Source organism: Oratosquilla oratoria, chromosome 1 (assembly GCF_046742065.1).
Source record: "Oratosquilla oratoria isolate Oo_2021 chromosome 1, ASM4674206v1, whole genome shotgun sequence".
In the NCBI taxonomy this organism is placed as follows: domain Eukaryota; kingdom Metazoa; phylum Arthropoda; class Malacostraca; order Stomatopoda; family Squillidae; genus Oratosquilla; species Oratosquilla oratoria.
In genome coordinates this window covers 61,482,986-61,506,368 of record NC_134777.1, presented here as the reverse complement: position 1 = coordinate 61,506,368, position 23,383 = coordinate 61,482,986, and the positions used below count along the sequence as shown (strand labels likewise).

The 23,383-nt window shown below is 40.8% G+C and overlaps 1 protein-coding gene across 5 annotated transcripts in view; it reads left to right on the top strand.

Annotated features, from left to right (window-relative positions):
• LOC143032120 (uncharacterized) overlaps positions 1 to 23,383 on the top strand; it is a 447,989-nt gene that overhangs the window by 137,031 nt on the left and 287,575 nt on the right. For all 5 annotated transcript variants that reach the window (XM_076196657.1, XM_076196747.1, XM_076196609.1 and 2 more), the window contains exon 3: positions 14,963 to 15,019. In XM_076196657.1, coding sequence (XP_076052772.1) covers positions 14,981 to 15,019 — 39 coding nt within the window. In that variant the 5' untranslated portion in view covers positions 14,963 to 14,980. The remainder of the gene's footprint in view (positions 1 to 14,962; positions 15,020 to 23,383) is intronic.

The window sequence follows — 23,383 nt, the reverse complement described above, 5'->3', positions numbered from 1 at the left end:
ATGAACATATATATATATCTCTATATATATATATATATATATATATATATATATATATATATATTAGGTATATGTACATGAACATAATCATGTAAATATATACCCATATACATGTGTGTGTGTGTGTGTGTGTGTGTGTGTGTGTGTGTGTGTGTGTGTGTGTGTGTGTGTGTGTGTGTGTGTGTGTGTGTGTGTGTGTGTGTGTGTGTGTGTGTGTGTGTGTGTGGATGATTGCATGTATGTTTATGAATACCCATACATATGTGTATCTGTGTGTAAGTAATTGGGGAAGAAGGGCATGGAGGTTGGTGGGGATGAGATAGAGGAGAGTTGGAAGAGAAGTGGAAAGGAGGGGAGGAGACAAGGTTATGGAAAGTATGGTCGACACCAAACAAGAGTGAGCAACCACAAAAGGGTCGAGAAAAACAAGAAGTAGGGAACCGTGACAGGAGGAAATCCTAAGGGCGAAGGAGGCAAGGAAGAGGGGGAAGGTTGAAGGAGAGAGGAAGAGGGAGGAGGTAAAGGAAGAGGAGGAGGGCTGGGGGAGAGAGGAGGAAAGAGTAGGTAAAGGAAGAGGTGGAGGAGAGAGGAGTAAGGAGTACGTAAAGGAAGAGGAGGAGGGCCGGAGAAGAGAGGAGGAGGAGGACAAGGACGACGAGGAGGAACACAAAGGAACACAAAGAAAGAACAAACAAAAGCAGGCCTACTGGCCCTAGCTAGGCTGTTTGTGTTTACTATACTAAGCTAAAGTGAAGAAAACAGGGCAACTAGGCGATAGAAGATGAACTAATACTACTGCTACCACTACCCTATCCAATTACAATTAGATGCCGGGCTGTCAGATCTTTTATTGCAAAGGATAATATTCTATTTGCGGATTAGAGTCCAAATATTTATCTAGGCGATTTTTAAATGTTATTATTGTGTTACTTTCAACGACGGTGGATGGTAATGAATTCAACACATTAACAACTCGGTTAAAGAAGAAGTACTTACTTTCATTCGAAGAAAATATTTAACCAATTACTATAAAATCGTGACGTCTTCTTGTATTTGATTGGTCTAATGAGAAGTAATCTTCGACACTGATGTCAAAGCCCTTGAACATTTAAAAACCTCGATTAAATCTCCTTGCATTCTCCTTTTTAAAAGTGAGAATAAATTTAGACTTTTACGTCTCTTCATACGGCAGATTTGTCAGCCTTTGTATCATTTTAGTCACTCTCCGTTGTACTCTTTCTAGTTTACTAATATCTTTCTGGTAGTATGGGGACTAAAATTGTACGCAGTATTCGAGATGGGGACGGACCAAGGAATTATAAAGTTGTAACAATATCTTTTCAAATTTATTTTCGGAGACTCTTCCGATAAAGCCAACCAATTTATTTGCTGTTTTAACAACTTCTGAGCAATATTGACTTGGCTTCAAGTCATTTGATATTCAAACTCCTCGATCTTTTTCTTTAGTTACTGAATCCAGTATTTCGCCATTCATTTGGTATTGGATGTGATCATTGTTACTTCCAATGTGCATGACTTTACCTTTGTTAACGTTAGATTTCATTTGCCACTTGCTAACCCAGCTTGATAATCTGTCTAGATCGGTTTGCAGAGTTCCTTTCTCTTTGGTGGTTGTTACTTTACCGGTAATTTTGGTGTCACCAGCAAATTTTTATACTTTGCAGAGGAGGCCGTCGTCTAGATCATTTACATATATTAAGAACAAAACGGGTCCCATAACTGATCCTTGCGGTACGCCACTTTTAACGTCGAGCCAGCTAGATAAGGCCCCGTTAATTACAACTCTCTATTTTCGCTCAGAGAGCCAATCTTTAATCCAGTTGTGGATACTACCAGAAAAGTTGTGTATATGAAGAGGAGGAGGAGGAGGAAGAGGAAAAGGAGGACGAGGAGAAGGAGGTGGACGAGGAGGAGGAGGAGGAGGACGAGGACGAGGGGGAGGACGAAGACGAGGACGAGGACGAGGACGAAGAGGAGGACGAGGAGGAGGACAAGGACGAGGAGGAGGACGAGGACGAGGACAAGGACGAGGAGGACGAGAAGAATAAGGACGAGGAATGCGAGGACGAGGACGAGGACGAGGACAAGGATGAGGACAAGGACGGGAGGACGAGGAGAATAAGGATGAGGAATGCGAGGACGAGGAGGACGAGAACAAAGAAGACGAGGACGAGGAGGACGAGGACGAGGAGGAGGAGGAGGAGGAGGAGGAGGAGGAGGAGGAGGAGGAAAGGATCGGAGGAAGAAGGCGAGGAAACCTAAGACGACGAGGAATTGTAAAAGTAGAATAAAATAAAAATTATTCGGCTTCAGTTTACCGCTGCGAACTACCCTATCAGGAGGCTAGGACGATGCCCCTTACAGAGGACTTTCTAGCGTGGAATTGAATGAACCATACCCTTGGTCCAACTCGCTGGCGTCAGGCTTCGAGCTCCCGTCACCTCGACCTCCGCTGCAAGTAGCGACGCTCTAACCCGCTCGGCCAGCGGGATGGGGGGGGGGAGGAGAAGAAAAGGAGAAGATGGAAGAAGACGAGGAGGTAAATAAGGACGAGGAAGAAGAAGTAGAGGAAAATGAGGAGGATGAGGAGTTCGAGGAGTAGGACGAAGAGGAAGAGGAAGAGGAGGAGGAGGACGGGGGAAATGTGAAAGATGAAGAGGAAGAGGAGACCAAGGATGAATAGAAGAAAAAAATGTGACGAATAGAAAATGAATTGGAGACGAAAAAAAATACAGAAACAGAAAGAATTCCTACATTACTCTCCCCCCCTTATTACTTTCCTCTTTCCCTCCCTTCTTTCCCTTCTTTCCTTCTTCCCTTCTTCCCTCCCTCCCTCTCTTCCTCCCTCCCTTCCTCCACCTCTTCCTCCCTTCCTCCACCTCTTCCTCCCTTCTTTACCTCCTTACTCCCGCCCAACTTCCTTCCCTTCCCTTCCCTTCCTTCTTTCTTTTTTCCTTCTTTCCTTTTATTCTTTCCCTTTTCCGTCCCTTCCTCCCTCTCTTCCACCTCTCTTTCTTCTGTCCTCCCTCCCTCCCTCTCTCTCCTTCCCTTACTCACTCCCTCACTCCCACCCAACCTTCAATCGCCCTTCATTCCAGACCCTTGTCTTCCAGGGATTACTTTTATTATCTACCCCCCCCACACCCGCGACCCCCCCTTTCCAGCTCTCCCCCCTACCCCCACCCCCACCCCCCTGTCCTCACATGAAAGACCTCTCCCCGTAGAGGGGTTCTTTTCCTTCCTCCTCCTCCTCCTCCTCCCCTTTCTTTTCCTTCCTCCTCCTCCTCTTCTTCTTCTTCTTCTTCCTCTTCCTCTTCCTCTTCCTGCTGCTCCTCTTTTTCCTTGTCATCTTCATCCTCTTCTTCCTCATTTTCCTCTCCTCCTCCTCCACTTTCACCTTAACCTTGTCTCCCTACATTTTGCTCTCCTCCTCCTCCTCCTCCTCCTCTTATGCCTTTCCTTCATTCTCCTCCTCTCTCTCCTTTCTCCCTTCTCCATCTGTTTCTCCGTTCTCCATCTCCTCCTCTCCTCCTCCTCCTCCTCCTCCTCCTCTTCCTCTTCCTTGACCTCCTCCTCATCATCATCATCGTCATCCTACTTCTTTTCTTCTTCCTCCTCCTACTTACTATTTTCTTTTCTTCTCTTTTCATTCCTTTTTCCTCTTCCTTTTTTCTTTCTCCTCATTCCACTTTCTCTTTTCTTTTCTTTTCTTTTCTCCTTTTCTTCCTCTTCTTCCTTTTCTTTCTCCTCCTCCTCCTCTCCCCCTCTCTCCTCTTTTTCCTCTTCTTCACCCACTTCCTCCTCCCTTTTCTCTGACTTCTTCTTTTCCTCCTCCTTCTCATCTCCTTTCTCCTTATCATCATTCTCTTCCTTCTCTTTCTCCTTCTTATCCTTCTCCTTCTTCTCCTTTTCCTCCTCTTCCTTCTCCTTTTTTTTCTTATCCTTCTCCTCCTCCTCCTCTTTTCTTATTCCTTCTCCTACTCCTCCTACTCCACCCTCCTCCTACTACTCCTCCTCTTCCTCCTCCTTCCCCACCTTCTCTTCCTCCTCCTCCCCTCCTCCTCTTACTTCTCCTCTTTTTTCTCATCCTCCTCCTCCTCTTCCTATTCCTCCTTCTCCTCCTCTCCTCTTTTTCTTATTCCTCTCCTAGTCCTCCTACTCCACCCTCCTCCTCCTCCTCCTCCTCCTTATCTTCTTTTTCTTATTCTTCCTCCTACTCCTGTTTTTCCATCTTCCCTTCTTGTATTCTCTCATCCACTTTACCGTATCCTTTTCTTCCTTCTCCTTCTCATCCTCCCTCTCCTCTTCCTCCTCCTCTTCTTCCTTCTCTTCCTCTGCACCGTGTCCTTCATCATCTTCCCTTACCTTTCTCCTCTATGTTTTCCCATTCATTTTTCTTTCATTTTCTTATTCAACACATAATGAATCCAAAGATCAGTCGTTCACTTGAAAACAATCACTTATGGAATCCTGTTTTCAATGAAGATACATTAGACAGCAAGCCAGGAGGGGACCAAATAGCCCTCAACAAAACTGGTTATAAAAATGAGGAGGAAAAGAAAATTAAAAAAAAAACCTGTGAGGAATGGGGGGAGGAGAAGGAGGAAGGGAAGAAGAGGAGGAGAAAGAGGAAAAAAGGAGGAGTAGCAGGAGGAAGAGGAGGAAGAGGGGTGGGAGGAGGAAGAAGAGAAGAGGAGGAGTGGGAGGAGGAGGAGGAGGAGTGGGAGGAGGAAGAAGAGAAGAGGAGGAGTGGGAGGAGGAGGAGGAGGAGTGGGAGGAGGAGGAGGAGGAGTGGGAGGAGGAGGAGGAGGAGTGGGAGGAGGAGGAGGAGGAGGAGGAGTGGGAGGAGGAGGAGGAGGAGGAGTGGGAGGAGGAGTGGGAGGAGGAGGAGGAGGAGAAGAATGAGGAGTGGGAGGAGGATCACAAGGAGTGGGAGGAGAATCAGGAGGAGTGGGAGGAGGAGGAGGAGGAGTGGGAGGAGGAGGAGGAGGAGGAGGAGTGGGAGGAGGAGGAGGAGGAGTGGGAGGAGGAGGAGGAGGAGGAGGAGTGGGAGGAGGAGGAGGAGAAGAATGAGGAGTGGGAGGAGGATCACAAGGAGTGGGAGGAGGATCAGGAGGAGTGGGAGGAGGAGGAAGAGGAGGAAGAGTGGAAGGAGAATGAGGAGTGGGAAGAGGAGTGGGAGGAGGAGGAGGAGGAGGAATGGGAGAAGGAGGAGGAGTAGGAGGAGTGGAAGGAAGAGGATGAAGAGGCTTTGTTTATATCGCTTTGCTCTTTCCTCCTTCCCTCTTTGTACCTCCCTTCTTCCCCTTACCTAAGCCCCACCTTTTACCTCCTGCCTCTGACCTCTTAACTTATACCTCTTAAATTCTAAGTCTTACCTCAGCTTTTTGCCTCCTATTTTGCATATACTACCTCCTACATTCTTTTAGTTCCTGCCTCCTACTTCTCTACCTCGTACAATCCAGCTCCTACTTACCTCTTTGTCTCTATCTCCTTCTTCAGCCTCCTACATTTTCCCCTCCTACATCCTACCTCATACCTCACACACCCTACCATATACCTCCTATTCTCCTCCTTCCTCCTATTTTACCGTATATGTTTCCCTTTCCTCATAACTTCTCCTTCTTCCTCCTCTTCCTCCTCCTCCTCCTCCTCCTCACCCTCCTCACTCCTCACCCTCCTCACTCCTCTTTCTCCACCTCCTCCTCCTTACTCCCGTACCTTTTTCCCTCTAATTTACTCCAGCCTCTCTCCCTCCTCCCTCCTCCATCCTCCCACCTCCCTCCTCCCTCCTCCCTCCTCTCTCCACTGAAGATGCTCCCAGCGTCACCTCCTCTTCGCTCACAATTCCTTCCTCCAATGACAACACTATCTTGTTACTCACCCCACCTATTTCCTCCCTCCTCCTCCTCCTCCTCCTGCTCCTCCCAAGTCCCTCCAAAACACTGTGTCGGGTACTCCCCCTTCCTCTCTCTCCCCCCTTCAACCCACCTTGCCCCCAACCACCCCCCCATCCTCCCAACATTTCATTCCTTTATTTTCTGTCAGGTACTCCCCCCTCTCCCCTCCTCCTCCCACTACCTCCTAACTCTCCCACTCCCTCTTCCCCCCACTAATCCCTCTGTCCGCCCCCTCTCCCCTTCTTATACCCCTTTCTCCTTCACTTCCCCCTCTCTCCCCAATTCTCCCCCCCCCTTTCCCTCCTCTCCCCCCATGTCCTGGTTGTACGCCAATGTTTCGTCGAACTGTCAGTAACGAAGTTGAGCGTCTCCGTGGTGGTGGTGGACTGTTGAGTGAGACTCTTAGTGAAGCTCTCAGTCCAGTTCTTAGTGAAGCTCTCAGTGGAGTCCTAAGCGTTCTTGCTAAAGATCTTAGTGTGGGTTCTATGCCAGCCACTAACTGGGTTACTGGAGACACTTAGAGGTATGTGAAGGTTATACTCTTTGATAAAGTAATACACGTGTATGTGACTGTCATTTAGAAAGATACGAGTGTGTGTGTGTGTGTATGCATGTATGTGTACATCTGACTTTACTCGTGTGTATGTACGTACTTTCGTTTGTGTGTGCTTTTGTGCGTGTGAGTATATGTTTGTGATTGTGTATGTATATGTGTGCATATATTTGTATATGCATGTTATCTGTATGTGTGCGTGTGTCTATGTGCGCGTGTTTACATGATTTTTATATGTGCTTATATGCACTGTGTGTTATGTGCGTGTGTGCGTGTGTGTGTGTATGGGTACGTATGTTTATGCGTATGTGTGTGCGCATGTGTGTGTGTGTGTGTGCGCTAGTGTGTGTGTGTGTGTGTGTGTGTGTGTGTGTGTGTGTGTGTGTGTGTGTGTGTGTGTGTGTGTGTGTGTGTGTGTGTGTGTGTGTGTGTGTGTGTGTGCGCGCGCGTGTGTGTGTGTGTGTGTGTGTGTGTGTGTGTGTGTGTGTGTGTGTGTGTGTGTGTGTGTGTGTGTGTGTGTGTGTGTGTGTGTGTGTGTGTGTGTGTGTGTGTGTGTGTGCGTGTGTGTGTGTGTGTGTGTGTTCTGTGTGTATGCGTGTGTGTGTATGCGTGTGTGTGTGTGCGTGTGTGTGTGTGCGTGTGTGTGTGTGCGTGTGTGTGTGTGTGTGTGTGTGTGTGTGTGTGTGTGTGTGTGTGTGTGTGTGTGTGTGTGTGTGTGTATGTATGTGTGTGTGTGTGGGTGGGTGTGTATGCGTACGTGTACGTGTGTGTAATAGCTTTCATGAATTTCACGGAACGTCTTGTAATTGATATATAATATTTACGAAAACTTGAGTGAAGAATGAGGAAAGAATGAGTGAAGAAAGTGAACATGAAGGGACGTCCTAGGATGAGGTGAAGGGGGCTTTGGGGAAGAGGGGAATGTCTGTTGAGGAAGGACGGGAGAGGACAGAAGACAGGGGTGAATGGAGAATGGTTGTATATGGATGATGCTGTGATGCATGAGGTGGAATGGGCGGGGGGGATGGGGGGTGAGGTAGTATGTGTGAGCAAAATTTGACGCAGCCCGAAGGGATTTCTCCCCGTCTTCTCCTTTTATGCAATGGGGGGACGGAGAGGGGGGGTCGCCGATTTAATGAAGCGGATTTGTTGTGGATGTGCTGTGTCTTGCGACACTGCTTCTGACCCAGGACAGTGGAAAAGGTGCAGGGATGACCCGTCATCCAGGAGGTGCTAAGATGAGTGGGAGGGTGGAGGGGTGTGGAGTGTATTCAGGGATGGAATGGGTGGGAATGATTTTATGCCTTTTCCTTTTTTGGCTACCTCCCTTGTAAGGGGGAAAAAGCCTTGGTATATGTATGTATGTACAAAAACTTCTACAATGCCTCGACAGAAATAGTTCCTGAATTATCAAAATCGGTAAATACGAAATTACAGAAGACTAAAAAAAATAAGTAGACTATATATATAGATATCTTGATACAGAAACAAAAATAGTGATTGATTATTATCACCAATTTACCATATGGGCAAGACACATTGAACATGTAATAGTGAAGATAACTGCCATCAAGTTAGATACTCAACTAATCTGGAGAACTAATAATACAAGAAGAAATATGTCATGTAATGATGTCTCGATTCTAGGTGTTATAACCAATAAATCTATTACAAAGGAGGATTACAAAGGAGGAGCATGCCGACAGGAGACCTTTTGGTCCATAACTAGGTCGGATGAAAAAAAATGATAATAATGATAAATAAACAAATAAATACAAATTATAATAATATAAATAATAATAGATAAGATAAATAAATACATAGATGAAGTTAAATCATAAACAGGTAAACACTAAATAATAATAAATTTACAGGTAAATAGTAATAAATAATAATCAAGGAAATAATAAACGAATAGACAAATAATAACAAATAAATAGATAATATAAAATAAATGACAGGCATTACATTATATGAAAAGCATAAGAACATTCCAATTAATATTTTCTATCTAGTATCTATCATTAACGACACAGGAAAAAATCAATGTGTAAATGCATATGTTAAAGTTAGTAAAAAAAATATGTAAACCAAAGATCATAAGATTGTAATATATGATATATGACTACAAGAAATTCTAGGAAATTTAAACACATCACATTATGCATGAATTCAATAATACCCGTAAAGTTAATTGCATACACTTGTTTAATAGTCATTCAACGAAATGAGATGTGGCATCAGACGAACTAGTTTACGTGCGTTTACTAACGAGCCTATCTGTCACTCAAACTACCGTGTCGCCCCCCAAATCACAATATGTGGTCCACAAGTTGCTTCATTGTCGTCGTGTGACGCTCGTACAGGACTGGTTTCCACTTTTCCAGGTTCACACTTCCTTTATACTCTCTTGGTGATAAATGTGAGTATCATCATCTTACTGTATCGTATTACTTTGTGTGTGTGTGTGTGTGTGTGTGTGTGTGTGTGTGTGTGTGTGTGTGTGTGTGTGTGTGTGTGTGTGTGTGTGTGTGTGTGTGTGTGTGTGTGTGTGTGTGCGTGTGTGTGAGTGTGTACGTGCGTGCGTGCGTGTATGTGTGTGTGTGTGTGTGTGTGTGTGTGTGTGTGTGTGTGTGTGTGTGTGTGTGTGTGTGTGTGTGTGTGTGTGTGTGTGTGTGTGTGTGTGTGTGCGTGTGTCCGTGTGCGTATGTATGTATGTATGTATGTATGTATGCATGTGTGTATGTATGTGTGTATGCATATGCATGTATATGTACAGTCACTCAAAAAAGTGTCGGTAAGAAATCGCACTGAAATGGACGTAAGTAAACCCTAAACTCTGACACGTTGTTCAAAAAACTTGGAAACTGTTGGTACGCCTGTGTATCATTGCGCCAGTGTTTCTCATAGCTTTGCAGTTTATAGAATTGCATCTTCATTATAGCAGAATTCAGTGAAGACATCTAAAATATTAGAACTATAATTCAAGCTTATATATTACACAAATGTTATATTACACGGAAGAAACAACCTGTTAACTGCTAAGGAGCTGTGGAGTGTTTTATTATAGCGCGAATGGCTGCCCCTCTGGGAGGACGAGGGTTGAGAAAGGGAGTGACGGGTAGAGGTTGCCATGTAGACAGGAGAACCTGTAGCGTTGTCTAGACCAAAAACATATTGTGGTGTAGCAATATCTATTGCGTATGCTCTGGCGTGTGTGTGTGTGTGTGTGTGTGTGTGTGTGTGTGTGTGTGTGTGTGTGTGTGTGTGTGTGTGTGTGTGTGTGTGTGTGTGTGTGTGTGTGTGTGTGTGTGTGTGTGTGTGTGTGTGTGTGTGTGTGTGTGTGATTTCAGTAACAATAAAATATTAACAGCTCTTGTCGGCGCAAATATAATTACTTTCAATCTTGTCGCATCTTCACTCATTAAACGCTTATTCTATACCACGTATTTTAACGGGGGGGGAAAGGTAGGGTGCAACTCTGTCACAACTACCAACTGTACAGGAACATCGATTTTGTTGTTTCACTCGTCTCGCACGAACATCTAAAACCGCCAATCGATACTTTTTTGAGTGACTCTACACATATATTAAATTCCATGTAAAGAATGTAACAAGTGATACATTGGTCAGACAAAAAAACAATTAAAAATTCAGAGTAAGACAACATGTACTGCATAAGCGGACAAATGTTCAACGCGTTATTTGTTCACCTAAAAGATTTCAGCCATTGTACTGATTTGGAGGGTGCTAAAGAAATTATTAAAAAATAATAAGCCTTACTTAAATAGAAATAAAAATCAAAACCAGTTTAACGAAGAATAAAGTTGTCAACAACTTAGACTTACGCCAAGAATTGTTCAAATTGGACAATTTTATCATTAAAAGAGTGATAGCCCAAACACCCATAACACGGGGAACGGAAACTGTAGGTCACGGGGTGAGATTTCCCGACGAGCGTTACCTAGTTACTTCACCTTACCACCCTCCCTTTGTAAATAAATTCTTGTTTCTTCTGTTAATATACCTTGAAGATGTCTCAATAGACGAAAGTGCTCGGTTTATAGTTTATTATTATATTGTCTGGTTTCCCGCATGTATGTATATGTATATATTATTATATATATATATATATACATATATATATATATACATATATATATATAATATATATATATGTATATTTATACATATATGCACGTGTATATGTATATGTGCATACGTATGTATATCTATACGCGTATGTGTATGTGCATGTATATGTACATGTATATATGCATGTGTATATATATGTGTATATGTGTATGTATATGCATATGTATATATACATATAATATATACATGTATATATATATATATATATATATATATATATACGTATGTATATCTATACGCGTATGTGTATGTGCATGTATATGTACATGTATATATGCATGTGTATATATATGTGTATGTATATGTATATGCATATGTATATATACATATAATATATACATCTATATATATATATATATATATATATATATATATATATATATATATATGTATATATATATATATATATATACATTCAGAGAACAAATGACAGATGAGAGTTTTGGGGGTGGAAGTAAAACGAAGATGCTCTCGGAATAGCTTTAATCTTACGTTACGGCCACCTTGGTCTTCTTCAAAGAGTTGTATATGTGTATATATATGTATGTATATATATATATATATGTATATATATATATACATATATGACATATATATATACATATATATATATATATATATATTATATATATATATATATATGTGTGTGTGTATATATTTATATATGTATATATATATTTATATATGTATATATACATATATATACATATATATATACATGTATATACATATATATATGTATACATATACATGTATATATATATCTATATATGTATACATATACACATATATATATATATGTATATATATATATATATACATGTATATATATATGTATATATATACATATATATATATATATATATATATATATATATAAAGTGGCTAAATTTTTTATGATGTTTAATGTTTTTTCTGTGCAAAAAAATAGCCACTTACTATTACGTAATACCCTTAACATTAAAAAAGAACCAATCCAACAGTCACCGCCACACCTGTTATGACTTCCTCTCCCAGTGTTTCTTCGCGGGTACAAAATCTCCCCCGCCACACCTCATATGTCATGCCTGTTTGTTATATCATTGTGTATATTGTAACTCCTGAAGATGACCTCTGACTGGATCGAACGACGTCTAGAGTAAACAATATGTGCATTGGAGATTCTATCAGTACCCTGACCTCCAACCTCCGCTCTCTCATTAGAAATATCGAGAGTACATCTTACAAGTTGAACAATGCTACTACTGCTGTAGACTTCAACAAAGCCTGTATTCAGAATGACCTTCTAATATATATATATATATATATATATATATATATATATATATATATTATATATATATATATATATATAATATATATATATATATATATATACATAGATATATATGTATAATATATATATATATATAATGTATATATATATATATATATATATATATATATATATATACATACATATATGTATGTATATCTATATATATATATATATATATATATATATGAATATATATATATACATATATATATATATATATATGTATATATACATATGTGTATATATATACATATACATATATACATATACTTATACATATACATATATACTGTATATATATATATATATATATGATATATATAATGAAAATCCATGTGAAAAAGTTGCATAAACACGGCAAAGGAAACATGGACTGGAAGTGAAGCCTTTATTCCTGACGTTTCGTCTATTGACTTTCTCAAAGGAATGAGAATACAAAGGTATGGATAAGAAGACCAGGAAACCCATGGAAGCTGCATGCATCACTACTTATCCCAACATCAACAGTAAGGCTGGGAGGTTCACCTGGGCTAAATCCACGGCGAGTATAGCGCTTCACGATTAGCTATCTCAGCGGGCCAATCAGAACACAGCGTTCTACGCTCGTATACCCCATTGAGCCGCCAAGTGTATATATATATATATATATATATATATATATATATATATATATATACATATATATATACATATATATATATATAGTAATTCAAACCATTTGAGAGCTAAATTTCTTGATCATGTTACTTAAATATATTTATGAACGAATATACAGTATCTACATATGTATATCTGTATTGTGATTTAAATAATGTATAATAAATTGATATTACGGTGTATGTGGGGTGGAGAATGTGGTATGTGGATGCTGCAGACTATACATTACCACATAGTATTAGACGTTTATTTACAAATTGCTGTGCAACAGCCACTTTGGATGTCACAAAATATTCGAAATAAATTACGTTACAATCTAACAGAAATCATTAGTATGGCAGGAAAGCTGGCTTTGAGAACATCGAAATTGTCAATACGCAGAGTGCGCGTATTTTGTAGTCTGCTCCATAGATGTCGTTAGTGTCAGATTGTCTTTTTTTTTTTTTTCTTTTTTCAGTTTGGTGCATTAGGCGTCGTTTCAGTGGATCAAAATATAGAGTATATTATTAATTTAAAGCAAAATCTCTGATATGATAGGCGAGGATGGCGATCATTCAGTACAATGACAAACACATTTATTTCAAGTTTTCACTTTGAAAACGGCCAATGAGCTCTCGTTTATTTCTTCTTGAATGACGTTAAAATATCTGGACCAAAATATTCTATTTATCAATAATTCAATTAACCTTCATCCTAAATTTCACTCTACTATAATCTAAAACTCTACTAATGAGTGTTGTGTATCCATTAATGTCTGAGACTTGAGATATATCTGCATTTAATTGATAATAGACAGGTGATAAATTGATTAAGAGGAGGTAGAAAGTGGCGCGTGGGTGCCGAAGACGACAATTTCCCACCGAATCTTCTTCACAAAAAACGGCAACCCTGCCATGTATCTCCGATATCAGCTGAACATTTTTTTAGTTGCTAAAATGGTATGTATTGGTTAAGATCGATTTAAGTTGAACAGCTCTTTGGTTAGGACTGCAAATAACGCACCACCAATTTTTTAATCACAACAAAAAACTGTTTGATCTGTTTCCAGGGTGTTAAAACATATTTGTTGGAACAGAACACAAAGGTCATTTAACCTGACAACTTTTTAGCTGGGGGAACATAATTTGAGAAAAACATTTTACAACGTTTTGCTAACGAGTTTAACGTTATTCTCTTAATAAAGACTTCGTCCTCAATTTGTTTTAATTGCCATGATTCTTTAATTACGCAGTTATTAAGTACTTTGTGTTAGATCTGTCTCCACCTTTTTGTCTATGCGGTCGCCTGTCAGCATGTGAACAACTGTCCATGTGGTGATATGGTGGTATGTGCCTATCAGTATCCAACTGTCTGTCAGTATGTGACCAACTGTCTATTTAGTAATATGTTGGTATGTGCCTATGCATATGCATTTGTATGTGTGTGTGTGCGCATAAGCGTATATAATATAATTTGACCTAATGTAGTTAATAACTTATCATTCTTCAGTTATTTAGATCCTCGCTGGCCGAGTTGGTTAGGGCGTCGCTACTTGCGACGGAGGTCAAGGTGATGGCGGTTCGAACCCTGTCACTGGCAAATGGAAACAAGGTCATGGTTCATTAGATCCCACGCTACAAATTCCTCTGTAAGGGTCACTGTCCCAGCTTCCTGATAAGGGGATTTCGTGACGTTAAACCGAATCAAACATTATTTATACAACTTTTTTTTTTTTTTTTTTTTTTTTTTTTTTTTTTTTGAGGTGTCAATATCCCTTGACACTTAATTTCCTCTAACATTGGTAGTTTTACACTATTTTATTTTTCCACAGTAGTATGTCGTCTCATTTAACACTAATGATGGTATTGTCACAGTGACGATTTCAAACTATAATAATGATAATGATATTTTGAATAAACACGAAGACCACATCCACGACCATCTTCTCGACCACCATAACCACGACCACCACAGATAATGACCATGCTCACCAATGACCACCAATAATCACCACAAACACCACCACAACCATCACCACCATCGTCACTACCACCAACATCAACACCAACATTACAAAGGATTACAAAGGCGGAGCATGCCGACAGGAGACCTTTTGGTCCATAACTAGGTCTGATGCGAAAATACATACATAAGTATATATATATATATATATATATATATATATATATATTTACATTATATATGTATATATGTATATATATATATATATATATATATATATATATATATATATAATAAGAAACAAACAAATCAAATAAGTAACAATTAGCACGACCCAAAACCACAAGAGCTCTAAATATCATGAAAATGATAACGATTTCGAAACCTGAATAGCTTTTTTTTTAATCTTCTTTGCAGACTGGCTAAACCGTCATCATGAACACTGGCACGACTGTGGAAACCATCTGGTCCGAGGTAAGTACCCATCTTCCCATTTTCGTTTTCCAGAGGTCCGTTTTCTATAAAGTGAGGGTGACTTTACTTCAACGTTTATTTGCAGTGTAGTTCAAATTTCATCGAAACATGGTAAGAAGCTAGCCATACAATGTATTTATTTAATCATATCCTTCATTGTTAAATATTCATTATATTTCTATATACGGATAATAATAAAGGAAAGATCTCCTCTACTGCAGTGGTCACACGAACTGGATCAAATCCTTTTATCTACTCGTGTAAGGTATAAAGGGTTGGAAACCAAGTTTACAGTGCTAAAGTTTATGATCCTTCTAACCCATTGCTCAGGAACCACTATTTAGGCAAATAAAATTGTCAGGCATGAATCAGTACAATATTCAAAAGTTAACTTAATGGTTTGTAAAAACCAGCACAAAATCTACAAATCATAGAAAACGTTTACAGACCCAATATGGACAACGCCACTAGTTTTGAGGTTCTAATGTTGAGTTGAATAAGATCGTCTCATACTGAACAGAAGAAAATTGATCGACCAAAGATTGGGTTGAGATGATTCATGAATCATTCTCTGGAGAGTTCGAAACCGCTGTGAATGAATTTTTCTTGGTGATTTTTTTTTTTTTTTTTTTTCCGAGTATTCTTGTTTCGCAACGCCTCTTGCCTGGATTCCGGTTTTCTTGTCAGTATCTGTTGTTGTTGTTATTGGTGGTGCTGTCGATGATGGTGTTGATGTTGGTGGTAATGTTTGTTTTAGAACATAAGAACATAAGAAATAAAGGAAACTGCAAAAGACCATAAGGCCTACACTAGGCAGCTCCGTATCCATCACCACCTGTCATCCCCATCCATAAAGTTGCCTAATCGTTTTTTAAAACAACTGATAGTTTCAGCGCTTACTACATGGTTACTAAGTTTATTCCATTCATCGACCACCTTGTTTGTAAACCAATTCTTGCCTATTTCCTTCTTAATGGTGTTTTTGATGTTGACAACGTCAGGAGCTTCAACTTACAGACTGGGAGGCAAAATTAAGCGAAAGACCTGTAGATCAGATGTGGGAAATATTTCAAAATACGCTTGCTAAGATGATTCATAATTACATCCTGTTTAAAGACAGACGCCCCCCAGCCCCAAACTAGGCTCGTGCAAAATGGCTTGATAAAGAAACTGAAAAAGTATTGCTGAAAAGAAACAGGCTTATAAAAAATACAAACGCTTGGGTGCACCTAATGACTATCAAAGTTATGTAATAATACAGAGATATTAAAAAAGACAATAGAAAAGAAAACAGCAATTCGAAATGAATATCGCTGATAAACCCAAAGAAAATTCCAAAGAATTCTAAGTATACTAGGAATCCCATTGGCCCACTATTATCTGCTGATGGTCATTTTGAATATTCAAATGAAGGAATGTGTGATATTTTAAACAATTATTTTAGCTCCGTATTCGTAAATAAAACGCCTCAAAATTAACTCCAAACTGAAGCCTGTGAAAAGTCTAGGATAAACTTACTACGGTAAATATAACAAAAGAAAAAATTAAAAGGTGTATAGAGACACTCAAAGTTAATAAAACACCGGGACCTGACGGTTGGCATCCAAGGATCTTAAAAGAAAATGAAAAACGAGATTGTTGTTCCATTAGAAATAATTCTCAAGAAATCCATCATATCCGGAGATGTCCCAAGAGAATGGAAACTAGCTAGCGCTACTCCCATATTCAAAAAAGGTGACAAAAAAATAACTGTTGCCCTATAAGCTTGACTTCAATCGTAGGAAAAATTATGGAAACTATCATCAGAGATGCTATCGAACATCATTTAGAAAGTAACTGTTTGATAAATGATAGCCAGCATGGTTTCAGACGGAACCGTTCTTGCGTGACTAACTCGAATTCTACAATACAGTCATCTCGAATTATGACAAAGGAAACAATATAGATTTTATACATATCTAGACTTTGCAAAAGCTTTTGATACCGTCCCACACGAAAGACTACTTACTAAATTAACTTCACACGGAATAAGTGATAGCCTATTAAGTTGGACTAGATGGAAAAATGTTACGAGTAGAGTTCCTCAGGGTTCCGTTCTTGGGCCACTTCTATTCATAGTATATATAAATGATATAGACCACGAACTGAAATCTATTGTCTCCAAATTTGCTGATGATCACTTAAACCAATTAGATATTTAAGAAGATTTAAATAAACTACAGCAATGGTCTGAAAAGTGGCTAATGAAATTTAACATAAGTAAATGCAAAGTTATGCACATAGGTAAAAATAACAGAAAGTACGATTACAAGTTATTTGGAAATTCGTTAACAAAAGTGGATAGTGGAAAGGATCTCGGCGTAATAATCAGTAACGATCTCAAATCATCTAAGCAGTGTATTTCAGCCTCTGAGAAAGCAAATAAGATTCTAGGACTCATTGCGCGATCTTTTGACTTCAAAAACCCTTTTCTCATTAACAAGCTATATATATAAATCGTTAGTTCGTCCACATTTGGAAAATGCTATTTCCGTATGGTCACCGATGAGCCACAAAACTGATTCTAAATATCAAAAATAAATAATATGAAAATCGACTAAAACATATTAATTTGTTTTCCCTAAAAGAGCGTAAACTCAGAAGTGTCTTGATACAGGTCTTTAAGATTCTAAAAGGAATTGACAACATCAAAAGTGACAAAATTTCCACACTAAATGAGAATCCGACAAGAAATAGCGGTCTCAAACTGTCAGGAAGTAGATTTAATTTGGAATTGGGTAGGAACAACTTTGCCAGCCGTGTACTTAATGAATAGAATAAACTTCGTGCGGAGGTAATGCAATGTAGTTCAGTTCGAAGGTTTAAGGTTCGTTTATATAAACACCTAAGCAAGATGCTGTAATGCCTGCCATTTATTTCATATTATTTATTTGTTTGTTATTATTTGTCTGTTTATTATTTGTTTGATTATATACCATTATTATTTGTGTCAATTTATTATTATTTACTATTTACCTGTTTGTTTATTATTTAATTTTATCTATTTATCTACTTTTCTTTATTATTACTTACATTATTATAATTTTTATCTATTTGTTTATTTATTTATTTATTTATCATTATCTTTTTTTTTTTTTTTTTGTTTTTTTTGCATCCGACCTAGTTATGGACAAAAAGGTCTCCTGTCAGCATGCTCCTCCTTTGTAATCCTTTGTATGTCAATGGCATTGTTGATCTTGTTGATGTTGATGTTGTAAGTGTTGATGTTACTGATGATGATGTGTTGCTGATGATGAAGTTAATGTCTTATGTTGTTAATGTTAATATTGGTATTTTTTATGTTACTGGCGTAATTGATGATGGCGTCTCTGAATTATTACATGCACAACTACAAAAATCCATCATCACGACCATCATAACTACAACCTATATATCATGTCTTTGATACACGATATATAGGAACCATATAAAGATATAATTTATTAATGAATATATAATATTTCTTTGTACACACATAACCTTCCCCCACCTTAACCCTTTAGTAACTGATATCATACAACGTTTTATTCGTTACCGCTCTACGTGGTGGTTAAATAAAAGAGCCATTGCCGTAGTCCGGCCCTCTGACAAAATCAGGACTGTGCAGGCCAAACTGAGTGTGTATGGGCTGTACACAGTTTGGCCTGCACAGTCCACTTAAGACCCTGATAGGCTCGAGGAATTAAACAAAAAAAAAATCGTGATTGAATAAATAAGACAACCGTATTCCTATGATATTTGTAAGAAAGAAAAATTGCACCTTAGTAAGACAACAAAGGGTTTGTTCTCATCTCTGACTTTGATAAATGCGTTAGAAAAGGGTCACTTGTGGATAATCATTGCCCATAGATAAATTCTATCTTGAGACAAATAGTATCCTTGAACAAGTTCAGCTGGCCCTAACAGCAAGTTGGACACGACAATGGAAAAAAAGATAATGATAACAAAGATAATGGTAATAATGATAACGATTAATAATTACTACTACTAATAATAATAATTATAATGATAGTAATAACAACGATAATGATAACGATTATAATGATAGATTTTGAAATTTTCTCTCGTGTTTGCTGTCAGCAAAACTCAAGAGATGTTGAGACTCCATTGTCTTTTGTCTTCTCTCTCTCATCGCCAGCTCGTAGGTTCCGTTGGGTCTGTTGGCGTCAAGAAACCATTTCGACAACTATACCGTCTCTCGTAGCATTTTTCCTCCTCCTCCTCCTCCTCCTCCTCCTCCTCCTCCTCCTCCTCCTCCTCCTCCTCCTCCTCCTCCTCCTCCTCCTCCTCCTCCTCCTCCTCCTCCTCCTCCTCTTTTTTCTCCTCCTTCTCCTCCTCATCACCCCTCCTCCTCCTCACCCAACCTCCTCCTACTTCTCCCCATCCAACTCTTCCTCCTTCTACTCTTTCTCCTCCTACTATTCCTCTTTTCCTTCTTCTCCTTTTCCTCCCTCTCTTCCTTCCTTCCTCCTCCTCCTCCTCCTCCTCCTCCCCCTCCTCCTCCTCCTCTTCCTCCTCTTCATTACCCTCCTTCTGCCCTCTCCCTACTCCTCCCCTTTTCCTTCTTCCTTCTACTCCTTCTCCTCCTCCTTCTCTTCCACCTCTCCCTTCTTACTCGCCCTCATTCTCTTCTCCTCCCTTGCTTTCTCCCTCTTCTCTTCTTCCTTTCTACCTCTCTCCCTCATATTTCATCCCTTCCCCTCCTTTTCCCCCTCTCCCTCTTCCTCGTCCTCGTCCTCGTCCTCCTCCTCCTCCTCCTCCTCCTCCTCCTCCTCTTCCTCTTCCTCTTCCTCGTCCTCCTCCTCCTCCTCCTCCTCCTCCTCCTCCTCCTCCTCCTCTTCCTCCTCCTCCTGGCGACCTTACGACCCGCAGCCTCACCTCCGGGGCGTCGCTCTCAACCCTGATCTTACTTCCTCCTGGCCCCGTACCTCCTCCTCCTCCTCCTCCTCCTCCTCCTCCCCTTCCTCCTCTCCCTTCTCCTCCCACTTCTCCTCCCCTCCCCCTCCTCCTCCTCCTCCATGCTCACCCTCCTCCTCCACACCTGACGTCACTTTCACATCTGACGTCACTTACACACGTGATGTCATTCGTGTGTGTGGAGTCTTTTTACGTTTGACGTCACTTCTACATCTGAAGTCATTCCCATAAGTGACGTCATTCAAACATGTGACGTCGTTTTCAAGTGTGACGTCACTCACATATGACGTCATTCGCGCATGTGATGTCACTTCCAAATGTGACGTCACTTCCACGTGTAACACTTCCTTGTGTGACTGAGGTCGAGTCCCAGCCCCTCGGGGCTCCACCTCCAGATGGAAGTGATGATTTTGACGGGTTTTGAGGAATTGCAGGGTGGAGATGACTCTCATTGACGTCCCTCTCGCAGCAGTACAAAGCACCTGTCGCTGGTTCCAGGTGGTTCCAGGTATGGAGGGCGGAAGTTAAAAAAATTTAATAAGATAATAATAAGAAGAAGAAGAAGAAGAAGAAGAATAGCAATACTACTACTACTACTACTACTACTACTACTACTACTACTACTACTACTACTACTACTACTACTACTACTACTACTACTACTAATACTAATAATACTACTACTACTACTACTACTCGATAATAGAAACTGTAAAAATAAATAAATAAGTGAATAGATAAATCTCTGGAAAGATTATTGCAGAATTTCTGTAAAAGCTTGTGTTAAAAGTGAGATTAGTGGAGTAAAAGTAATTATGGAGTGAAACATATAAAATGATAAAAAAAATAATTCCGATAAAAGGCAAGTCGAAACGAAAATAGAAAACAATAAAGAGAAAAATCTAAATTTGAAAAAAGTGAGGAAGACGAAAAACGAAAATAATGAAAGGAGGAGGAAGCTGGCGAATGAGAATCAAATATAGATAAACAATGAACTGAAATGGAAAAAAGACACAAGAGATCAAGAAAAATAACTAAAGCAAACTCGAAGGAATTACAACTATTTAAACATGACGCATCTATTTCGGGTGTGGCTTTTCCTTGCAAAGCAACAGTGGCTTAACATGACGACTGTGTACAAAAGTATTCCTCCGCAAATCTTTCACAGTCGCTGTTGTGACTTGAGAGCTCTGGTCATTCTTCCTTCGCCAGCTATCATCTTTTATTACCAGCTATCATCTTTTATTGCCTCTTTGGATCTCCATATTCGGCGCCATGTGAACCTTAACTTGGATCATTGAAACTATCCCTCCAGGTTAATCTACTCCACCACTACACCCCTCCCCCCTCCCTCCCTCCCTCCCCCCCTCCCTCCCTCCCTCCCTCCCTCCCTCCCTCTTCTCAGCATCTCACCCCTCCCCTCCCTTCCATACCTCTTACCTTCTGGCCCTCTCCTCCCCTCTCCTCCCCTCTCCTCCCCTCTTTTCCCCTCCTCCCCCTTCCCTTCCTGATCCTTCCTCTTACCTACTGCCCTTTTCCTTCCCCTTCCCCTCTCTTCCCTTTTCTTCCCCTACCTTCACCTCTCTCGCCACTCCCTTCATTCCCTTCCCTTCCATTCCTTTTTCTTCTCCTACCCCTCTTCTCTTCTTCCTCCCTCCCCTTTTTCCTTTACATTCTCCTCCCTTTCCTCCCCTTACTCTCTATTCCCCTATCTTCCCTTCCCCTCCCTTCTACTCTCACTCCTCTCCCTTCCCTTTTCTTCTACCCCTCCTATCTTACTCCTCCGTCTCCTCCTTCCCTTGCATTCTCTCCCTTTTCCTCCTCTTCCCGTTCCTCCTCTCCCTCTCCTTCCTCTCCTCCATCTCCTTCCTCCCCATCTATTTCCTATTTTTACCTTTCTTACCTTTCCACTACCCTAAACTCCCCTCGATTTCCTTTTCTTCTTCTTCCCTTCTTCTTCCTGTTTTCCTACCCTACTTACATTACACTCTCTTCCCTTTCCTTCCCTCTTTACCCTTTCTTTCCCTTCTCCTTTCTCTCCCTCCCCTATTCTTACCCTTCCCTCGTTTGGAGTGATTACACCACTATGGACCAGAGCCACACAGCATTTCCTCTTCCCTCTTCGCTCTTCCCTCTTCCTTCTTTCCTCTTCCTTATTCCCTCTTCCCTCTTCCTCTACCTCTCTTCCCTTTTTTCTCTTCCATCTTCCCACTTCCCTCTTCCCTCTTCCCTCTTCCCTCTTCGTTCTTCCCACTTCCCTCTTCCCACTTCCCTATTCCCTCTTCCCTCTTCGTTCTTCCCACTTCCCTCTTCCCACTTCCCTCTTCCCTCTTCCCTACTTCCCTTATTCCTTCTTGCCCCTTGCCTCTTCCCGCGTCCCTCTTGCCTTTTGCCTCTTCCCTCCTCCCTCTTCTATCTTCCTACTTCCCTCTTGCCTCTTGCCTCTTCCCGCTTCCCTCTTGCCTCTTGCCTCTTCCCCCTTCCCTCTGTCCTCTTCCATCTAACCTCTTCCATCTTCCCTCCTCCATCTTGCCTCTTGCTTCTTCCCCCTTCCCCCTTCCCTCTTCCTTCTTCCTTCTTCCTTCTTCCCTCTTCCCTCTTCCCTCTTCCAACTCTCCTCTCTCCTCTCTCCTTTCTCCTCCCTTCTCTCCTCTCTCCTCTTTCCTCTTTCCTCTTCCGTCTCCCCTTTCCTCTTTCCTCTCTACTTTTTCCTCTCTCCACTCTCCCTTCGCTACTCTCCTCTTTCCGCTCCTCTTCTTGTCCCCTTTTATTTTCCTCGTTTTATCTGATTTTTGTCTATATGTCTTCTATCTATTATTTTTTCCCGTTTTCTGACCTCGAACCTGACCCCCGAAGTGCCCTCTGCCCCTAAAGGAGGGCTTCCGGTCTCGTCCAGGCAGAAGGGGGGAGGGGGGTGGGGGTGGGGGAGGGGGGGTGGGGGGAGGGGGGTGTAATGCGTGAGGGAAGGGAATGGTTGAGGTGAGGTGCGGGAGGAGGAGGAGGAGGAGGAGGAGGAGGAGGAGGAGGAGGAGGAGGAGGAGGGAGGATGGGGAGCTGGAATTGGGAAGACATGGGGAGGGAGGGAGGGGGGAGGGGAGAGAGTGAGAAAGACATAGGAGTGGGAGAGAAATGGGGGAGGTAGTTGGGAGGACTAGAGGAGGGAGTGGGGGAGGGAGTGTGGAAGAGAAGGAAATGAGGGGGTGAGGTAGGAGAGGGAGTAGGGAGGGTATGGAAAGAGAGTGTGGAGGAGTGAAGGAGAGGGAAGGCACAGGAGGATGGAATGGAGATGGGGAAGGAGTGGAAGTAAGGAGATGAGGTAAAGACAAGGAAAGAAAGTATGAAAGGGAAGGTGGAGGGAGAGGAGGAATGGGAGACAATTAAGGAGGATTTAAGAATTCATAAAAATAA